The sequence below is a fragment of the Hydra vulgaris genome, chromosome 06, assembly GCF_038396675.1.
Source record: "Hydra vulgaris chromosome 06, alternate assembly HydraT2T_AEP".
In the NCBI taxonomy this organism is placed as follows: domain Eukaryota; kingdom Metazoa; phylum Cnidaria; class Hydrozoa; order Anthoathecata; family Hydridae; genus Hydra; species Hydra vulgaris.
The window spans coordinates 47617501-47627769 of record NC_088925.1 but is presented as its reverse complement, the minus strand read 5'-3'; the positions used below and the strand labels follow the sequence as shown (position 1 = coordinate 47627769).

At 28.8% G+C, this 10269-nt stretch overlaps 1 protein-coding gene across 1 annotated transcript; it reads left to right on the top strand.

Moving 5' to 3' along the window:
- The first annotated feature begins 6204 nt into the window (after positions 1–6204).
- On the top strand, positions 6205–8661 carry LOC136081453 (uncharacterized). The gene has a single exon (XM_065798767.1). The coding sequence runs from the start codon at positions 6205–6207 to the stop codon at positions 8659–8661; it is 2457 nt and encodes an 818-aa protein (XP_065654839.1).
- The last annotated feature ends 1608 nt before the right edge of the window (positions 8662–10269 follow it).

Sequence of the window (10269 nt, the reverse complement as noted above, 5' to 3'; positions counted from 1 at the left end):
TGTAGCATCAAATGAGCGTTCTTTCAGCTAACTCAAGATTGTAAAATCACATCTGAGAACAACAATGAGTGACGAGAGATTGGATAGCCTTATGCTACTGAAGTGCGAAAAAGAACTTTGTAAAGGAGTTAACCCCGAACATCTTGTTAAACGATGGGTTCAATTGAAGAAACGTCATATTAAAATCAAACAGCAGACAAAAAATGATAGACTGATGATAAAATATTGTGCGTATAAGTTTTGTAATAAAATAATATTTTCCATATTCCTTTGTATCCATTTCCGTAAAATTTTAAACTGCTATATATGCTGCCAGAATGGTTTGTAAAGTTTATTGGATTTATAAATTGTGTTTTTTTGGACTGATACAATTTCACTATGAATGGATAAAACTTTTAGACGTTTTTTGAATTGAATATTTTGTATATATGTAAAGGAAGCCATGTTTTGTTAATAGAAGTTAATAAATAATGATAATTGGCAATTCACGAGAGTGAGTGCAATGTAGTAAAACAATCAGTAGATTTTGTAAATAGGACAGAAATTGATTTCTTGAATTCTTGAATTATAAAAAATAGTTGTGAAAACTATGTGAAGCAGTTGGGAAAAACAAGGTCTCTTAACCCTCCTCCCCCCCTGGAATTTTCTCACGCAACGCCCCTGTATATATATATATATATATATATATATATATATATATATATATATATATATATATATATATATATATATATATATATATATATATATATATATATATATATATATATATATATATATATATATATATATATATATATATATATATTATTTGTGATGCTATATGTAACTATTATAAACCATATTGTGGTTTTTCATTCAGCGAAAAAGTCCCAACCATTTTGTTGAAATTTCAATATATTTCGAATTAAGTAGCAAAAATTATGAAATACTGATAATTTGTCATTAATAAAGATAGAAATCACCTGATGCTCCTGAGATTCCATAGAGGGCACATAAAAACTGATAATCACCAAAAATAAATACTCTAATATTGTTATCCCTGTTGAGGTGTGTAGAAATGTTTAAGATAAATTTAATATAAATATTATTTGTAATATATTACATTTATTTTAAAGTAAAATTTATTAAAACTAATTAGTACTAAATTATTAAAACTATTTAATTCAACTAAAAATAAAGCACATTAGTTATTAAAAAGAAAAACAATTTTTTTATCTTACTTATACTTCATTTCTTGAAGATCTTCTATTTGCAAAGTAGAAGATCTTTATTTCTTGAAGATCTTCTACTTTGACATTGATTCTGTAATCCTTCGCCTCGAAAATGCTGAAAACTATGGTGTTGCCTTTGCTATTTGGGTTAAGGGTATTTGCAACCTGGTAAGTCATTTTATAACTCCCCCCACCATAATCACCTCCAATTTTAATTTGTATCTCTTTATCAGGAATAAATTTGTGGTAATGAAGGCTTTTACAACTACATAAAAATAAATTATTTACTAATTAAATACATTTGAAAATAATAAATTGTTTAGTAGGCAATGGTTTTAATTTTAACTAATAACAAATATACCCAAATGAAAAAAAAATTTACTTTATAAATTATGTTTTAAAAAAATTTTCATTATTGGTTGTTAAAACTACCTTTCTAATTGATCAAGATGTCTTAAAATATGCATTGGTAAATTTTCAATATAACCCCAAGATGCATATTTTATTTCAAATGTTCCTTTCTCTTTTTTTTCAAAGGTAAATGGTGCATTTTCCACAATAAGGTTATCACCAGATAACTTTTCAGCAACTATTCTTTGAGAAGAATGTGATGCCGTATTTATATTAAAGCTCTTCAGCCATCTTTAAACAAACAAAAAAAATTATATGTCATGCTATAAAAATTAGTATAGAATAATATTTATACAGAAAAATATAAACCTGGAAATTGTTTTTAGCTTTTCCCATGGTATGTACAGATCTGCTTTCATTTCTACCATGTTAGTGGCACTAATTACTACTCTTTCAGTATTTAGGTTATCCAATATTAATCCTTTTGATTCTGCTTGAAAAAAATTAAGGAGTTTTGATGATTGACAACAAATTGCATCACTGGATGTACCAAACACAACTTTCAATTGTCTTTTAATAGAAGCATTTCTGACTCTAACTGCTGTGGTCGATGCTTGGTCACTGCTTACATAAGCTTTTGGAGCAAGTGAAAACAAAACTGGCTAAAAAAAAAGATTTATGAAAAGTAATACCTATTTAATTAATGGTTATTATAAATTAAGCTAAAACTAAAATATATTATTACTCTAGGACCTCCACTTTTAAACTCAACAACTTGTTTACCATCTTTTGCCATCTTTTGCTTAAGAACATGGAGTGCAGCATCTTCAACTATTCTTGGAATATTGTCATCCACTGTAAGATTGAAAATCTCAGAAATGTTGTTGTTAAATAATGTTGACGATGATGATGTTGATGATGTTACTGTAAAAGATGATGAAGCCAAATTAGAAGTAAATAAAGATATAGATGGTGATAACAATGAGGCTGTTTGTGCTATTGATTTATCAATGCATATACTCTTATGATTAGTATATAAATCATACTCTTTCATTACATTGAACCTTTTTTTACATATGCACTCAACAGTTAACATGTTTAAAAGAGAATTTGTTTTTACACTGGTCACTAAGTCTGTAGGTAAAATAGGCTCTTTACATTTTAGACAAAATGTTTTATTAAGTTTTTTTACCTTTATAGTTTCCACTAGACAAAAAAAACAAAATTAATGTTCACATCTTTTATGAGTAACTGGTTGTTTTGGTATTTTGCTACATAAATTACACTGACAAAGTGGTAAATGAGAATTAAATTTGTTTTTTAATTCCTCAATATCTATATCTGAGTCATGTGCTGTCACTATGCTACTTTTTATTTTAGCAATCATTGAAAATGACTTTTTTACTAATACCAGGGCGACCAATGAGCTTTTTATTGTGTTTAAATAATTTGGCTACATTTAGACCTTTAATAAGTTTTTTTACTTGCTGACAACAAAAGCATTCCTCACAATGAGGTTTCCAGTTCATACATAAACAAAGTGTAGTTGATGTCATTCTTTTGATAACATTATTTATTGTATTATAACACTTATGGCAAATTGTTTTTGGATAAACATTTTCTATATCATCTGACAGCATGACATTAAACACTTTTTCAATTTTATTTTTTTGGTTTGTTCCAATAGGGTATTTTTTTTTCCCTACCAAATATCCACAGACCCGACAAAGAAGATTCAAGTTCTTGTTATGAATCTCCATCTAAGAAAAAAAAAAAAAGTTTATGGATAAATATACTGATTAACCAAGAAGCTTTAACCTCATTTATTAAACAGTGTTTACATTCATAATTTAAAATAAGCTAATAAATCAATAATAAACTGCATACAAAATAAAATATTTTATTCAAAATTAAAATAGAAAAACTTAGCAAACTTTTTTACAAAGGACAATTTACGTTAATTAAAATGGTGTCAATTTATGACAATCGTTGGATGTAAATTTCGAACAAGAAAAAAAATTGAGTGCGAACATTACTTATAAGTAATAAAAAGATCAAAGATTCATATAAATAAAATTATAAAAATTTTTAAGTTTTACTGCTCAAAAAAAAAGAAAAAAGACTTATAAATCTGTAAACAAATAAAAGAAAAAATTTTTTTTAAGTAAATTTGCATCAGTCATAAAAAAATGTTCTCCTATTATTTTACTTACTTTTTTAAAAAATTAAGTTACCAAAACACTACCAATATTTCACAACTACTTATCCTGGTAGATAATGATAAAAAAAGCAAATAGTAATAAAAAAACTAGTTGTCAACTAAAAATTAACTTTGTTGCAAAGGCCAAAAACCATTTTGAAAGTCCAAAAACTTTTATAATCCAATTGTGCTTCCGTACAATAATGTGAACGACCGTGATTGATAAATGATTTAACAATACGCAGTGTTGCGATAATTCGATAACGCTACAGCCAGATTAGCTTCTTGCGCATTATCGCGAATTTATAGTATTCAAACTAATGCGGCATGCGCTGAATTCTCTTTTTGCAGTTACGCTCTTTTCTTTGCACTCAGTTCTTATATATTTGGATTATAGTAATTTGTATTGAGCATCCTGAAATATATGCATAATAATCAAATCGAACCTTTATTCTAAAGATAATACTTGCCCCACGTAGTATTTAGTCTTTTCAGATTTTTTTTAGCCATTTTTGAACGTGGTGTGTCCGAGCCAGAGTTTCGCACATACAAAGCTGCAGCAATTAATTCATCAATCTATATTGATGAATGTTTAGAAAAACGACTACTTTCATTCATTTAAAAGTATCAAAGAGAATTTAACTATTTATTTTGGCCAGATTTAGCAAGTTCTCATTATTCTAGAGATTCTAAATTGGATGGACCAATATGTCTATTACGTTGATGAAGATTCCAATTCCCCAAACGTGCTTCAAGCACGACCAATTGAAAACTCTTTTGAACATTTGGCACAGACAACATATATAAAAAGTAGTATATATTAAAAGAAAAGTTGATATATTTTCAATTTTTTGTGACAATAGTTTTGCTCCATAAAGCAGTGCTATATTGTTTGATATTTTGGCGTTCATATTAATGTTTATGTCAAGCTATCCGGGTACAATTATTATAAATAATAATAGTAAAACAACAGTTAACAGCTTTATTGCGTGGGAAAATTCTTATTTGATTAGACACTAAATGATAATTATCCAAAAACAAGTAAAAAAATATCATTACGTAAAAAATTATAATTAATATATGTTACTACTGTTTAAAAATATTATATATATTTAATAGGGTTTGTAATTTATACGCATATAAGCGAATATATGCGCATACCATGCAAAAGTTATATAAGCGCATTATATGCATATGATGCGCATAAAACTTTACGGATAAATGGCATATTAAATTTATTGAATATTTTCAAATATAGAAATTTTTCAGGCAGCTTTCATTCCTGGAGCATTGTCAGTAATAATGCGTCTGAACTTTTGTGGGCTGAGAGTCTCGATTACTTTTATGATCGTAACAGCTGCAGCGTTTCGAATTATGCCCGATGTGTCGATTGAAGTAAAAAAACGGTTTTGTATTTGATGCCTTAATACAAAAACTCACTTTATAATCGCAACCAATATTTGTCTAACCATCACTGTTGCGTTAGTTTGCTAACGCAGCAGCCAGTTGGTTTCTTGTTTTTATATATATAAGAGAAAGCGCTCCTTTCTCGCTCTCTTGTTCTTGCTACTTTGCTCTTGCTACTTTACTCTCTTGCGTTTATATTACAACGTGTGACTTGGCGTATTCACTTGGCGTGATCCAAGGTTTTATTGTAAATAACGAGTCGTATCTTCAAGAAATATATTGTAAAGTAATCTTATCTACGTGATTTATTACTAGAGTCCCTTCTAAACTCTTTATGGAGCCCACGATTTAAAAGATAATTGAAGATTTAACTAGCTAAGTTGTTTTTATTTTTATCAATTATTTTGATAGTTGATTTTTTTTGAGATTTATGATAAGACTACTACAGATTATTATATATTAATTTAGGTGAAATTGATGCTGTTCTTCGTGGAGAATACAATTTACGTTTAAAGAATTACGTTTAAAGATCTAGTTACCAGCTAAGTGATTTTATTATTTGAGATTTAAGTTTATGTTTAGTGATTTTAGACTATATTTAAGTTAACATATCGTATGTATAGGAAAATAAGATTAAATTATATTAAGGTTAAATTAGACAAGATTTGCGATATCCTTTTGCGAAACTTCTTAAGATTAAATTTAGTTGCTCAAAATACTTTCTGCCATTTTGAATTTTATTTTATTGCTCTGTGTTTGTCGTTTACTGATAAATTTCTTTTAAACAAATTATTGTATGCTATTAAAAATTTTAAAGTCCGTGAAAATTTAAACTTCAAAACGTTCTATTTAACTAAAACATTCTAAAATTAATTGCCTTTCTTTATGGTGTAATAAATACTTTAAAGTTAGAAATTCTCCTTTAAATTTGACGTCAGATTTGTGAAATGTCTGTACTAACAACAAAAAGAAGAGTGCGTACTATGAATGTCAATTCTATAAAAAAAAATATTCGATCAGGCAAACGATTTAATGGAAGACGTTAACCATAATGAAAATTTATCAGAACTTATTAATCTAAGAGAAACGGCGAATGATAGATTTGAGAGAATTAAGATTTTAGATGATGAAATTTCAATTTTAATTGATGACGCGGATGAGTTACAAATTTACGATGATTTAGCTATTGACTTTACATTAAGCTTTAAAAGAGAGAATTCAAAAATAAGCAATTCTTTAAATAAATTTTCTATTAAATCTAACGACGATGCGAGTTCTACAGTAACATTTAAAAGTAATAAAATGATTAAGCTTCCAACCTTGAAAATTGAAGCATTTGACGGCAATTGGGAAAATTGGCAACCCTTTTGGGAAAATTTCGACTGTGCAATAAATAAAAACGATGACCTAAGTAATATTCAAAAAATGACTTATTTAAGGAACTTGGTTCAAGGTCAAGCATATTCAGCTATTAATGGTCTGTCGCTTTCTAACGATAATTACATTATAGCTTTAGATATTTTAAAACAAAGATTTTCGAATAAACAATTGACAGTTTCTTTTTATATGAAAAAATTATTAAAGCTTGAACGCATTAACAATATTAAAAATGTAAGTTCTATGCGAAATCTTCTAGATACTGTGGAAATTCAGATACGTAGTCTAGAAAATATTGGTATTAATTCTTCGATGTATGGGTCTTTACTTGTCCCATTAATACTTGAAAAGCTTCCAGAGGAGCTCAATTTAATTATTAGTCGTAAATTAGATGAAGATGGAACCTGGGAAATTAAAGATGTGTTTGATATTTTAAAATCTGAGTTAAGAGCGCGAGAACACATAAATTCTTCAAACGCAAATACTTTACCTTTCACTGCCAGTACGTTTCATTCGAGTGATAATCCAAACAGTAGATACGATAAGAAAACTTATAATTATAAGAGAAATGATTCTTATTCACCTGTGTGTTTATTTTGCGATAATAACCACAAATCGCATCAGTGTAAATTAGTAACTTACATTACGGCTAGAAAAAAGATTTTAAGTGAAAAAAAGTGTTATTTTCGTTGTCTTAGTAATAAACTTTATAGCAATAAGCGTTCATTAAAATTAAAATGTTTTAAATGCAATAGATTTCATCACGTATCTATTTGTGACAGTGACAATAGAGATAAACATAATAATAACAAAGACGGCGAGTTGACTTCAGTAGCGAGTACATCTTTTCTTTCAGCTTCTAAATCTGTTCTTCAACCTACTGAAACCGTATTGTTACAAACAGCAATAGCTACTGTTAAAAATCAAGATCACTCCAGATTTGCTACATGCCGAATTTTATTTGATAATTGTTCGCAACTAAGCTACGTAACTCCTGAGACTTGTGCCAAACTTAACCTAAAGCGCATTAATAGTAAAGAAATTAACATTAAAACATTTGGGCACGGTAGCATTTCTGAAGTCTTAGATAGAGTGAGAGTTTCTATAAAAAGTATTTATGGTTATTTTATAAGTATTGAATGTTTTGTAAAGGATATATGTTCCCCTTTAAGTGGGCAGCATATTAATATAGCACGTAATAATTATAAACATCTTAAGGGTCTAAAATTAGCCGATCATAATAATTCTAAAGAAAATTTATCAGTTGACATTTTAATAGGAGCAAATTTTTATTGGAAGTTTATAGAAAGTTCTATTATTAGGGGAGCTACTGGTCCCGTAGCGATTAAATCTAAATTAGGATATTTAATAAGTGGCCCCATGATGGTTAATAGGGATCAAATTGATAATTCAACTGTTTTAACTTCTCACGTTTTAAAGGTTGCGTCTGATTTTAATAGGGAACAAGTTTTAATTAAAAATGACTTAAATTTATTATGGGATGATTCCAAAATTAGTGAAAGTGATAAAATTGTTTATGAAAACTTTCAGAAAAATATTAAGTTTAATGGTTTAATGTATAAAGTTGAATTGCCTTTTAAAACAGATCATCCGGTGATAGGCAACAATTACAATTTATGCAAGTCTAGGTTTTTAGCATTAGAGAAAAAACTTGCAAGCGATAGAGATTTATTTGCATCTTACAATAATATTTTTAAGGATCAATTATCTAAAGGCATTATTGAGAAAGTCTCTAATTTTGAATCAAATATTGGTGACGTTCACTATTTACCTCACCGCCCTGTAATACGTGAAGATAAACTAACTTCAAAGGTGCGTATAGTTTTCGATGCAAGTGCTTGCACATCTGGTCCTTCGTTAAATGAGTGCCTATTTTCAGGACCATCACTTACAACTTCATTATATAGTATACTTTTACGTTTTCGTGCAAAGCGGATCGCTATAATTGCCGATATTGAGAAAGCTTTTTTAAACATCGCATTAGCTGAAAAGCATCGTGACTTTGTAAGATTTCTGTGGTACAAAGACTTATTTGATTTAGACAATAATCATTTAAAAAGTGCTGATTTAAGTGTTTATCGATTGTGTTGAGTTTTGTTTCGCGTGACTTCTTCTCCTTTCTTATTATCTGCGACCTTAATTAATCACGCTAAACATTATGCAGCGAACGATTTTGAATTTAGCAAGAAATTAGTTTAATCGTTACATGTAGATGATTTAAATGCAAGTTTCGATTCTGTTGCCGAAGGACTTATATTTTATAATAAAGCGCAATCGTGTTTAAGAGAAGGAAACTTCTACCTTAGAAAATTCGAGTCAAATTCAATGGAGCTTAATAGTTTAATCAAAGAAGAACAATCAACTCAAGTAACATTTGTGAGTGAAAAGAACATTGAAATTTTAAATAACAATTTAAAAGTGCCGGCCGCTGTGTTGCGTTAGTTTGCTAACGCAGCAGCCAGTTGGTTTCTTGTTTTTATATATATAAGAGAAAGCGCTCCTTTCTCGCTCTCTTGTTCTTGCTACTTTGCTCTTGCTACTTTACTCTCTTGCGTTTATATTACAACGTGTGACCTGGCGTATTCACTTGGCGTGATCCAAGGTTTTATTGTAAATAACGAGTCGTATCTTCAAGAAATATATTGTAAAGTAATCTTATCTACGTGATTTATTACTCGAGTCCCTTCTAAACTCTTTAATCACCGACGAGCATTAAATTTCCAGATGATTCGAGAATTTCTTCCAACTTTTCAATCCCCCAAAATGTGCCTCAAGCACGACCAATTGAAAACTTTTGGGAATATTTGGCACAGAAGACATATATAAAGAGTAATATATATTAACGGAAAAGTTGATAAATTTTCAATTTTTTGAGATAAGAGTTTTGCTCCGTAAAGTAGAATATTGTTTGATATTTTAACGTTCTTATTAATGTTTATATTAGGCTATCCGGGCACAATTATTATAAATAATAGTAAAACAACAGTTAACAGTTGCATTACATGGGAAAATTCTTATTTGATTAGACACGAAATGACGGTTATCTAATAATAAGTAAAAAAATATCTAATTTAAAAAATTTTTCATAAGGTAAAAAATTGTTATTAATATGTTACAACTGTTTAAAATTATTCTATAATTTTATTAGAGTTCGTAACTTATGCGCATCTTATGCATATAATGCGCATAACTTATGCAAAACTTATGCGCATTATATGCATACGATGCGCATAAAAACTTAACGGATAAATGGCATAATAAGTTTATTAAATATTGTCAAATTTAGAAATTTTTTCGGCAGCCTTAATTACTGGAGCATTGTCAGTAATAATGCTTCTGAACTTTTGTGGGCAGAGAGTCTCGATAACTTTTATGATAGCTGCAGCGTTTTGAATTACGCCTGATGTATCGATTGAAGTAAAAAAATAATTTTGTATTTGGTGCCTTAATACAAAATTTACTTTATGATCGCAACCAATATTTGTCCAGCCATCACTAACGAGCGTTAAGTTTCCAGATGATTCGAGAATTTCTTCTAACTTAGCGGAGTGTACTTTTTATCAAGAAGCAAACCTGACAGCGTTTTCGCGCAGGCACAGTGACACAGTTGATTTTTATCGCACAGTTTGACGGCTGTTATAAAAGTCAAAATATTGATGTTCTTAAAAATTAATTTATTTTTAGATACGTGTATAGTAT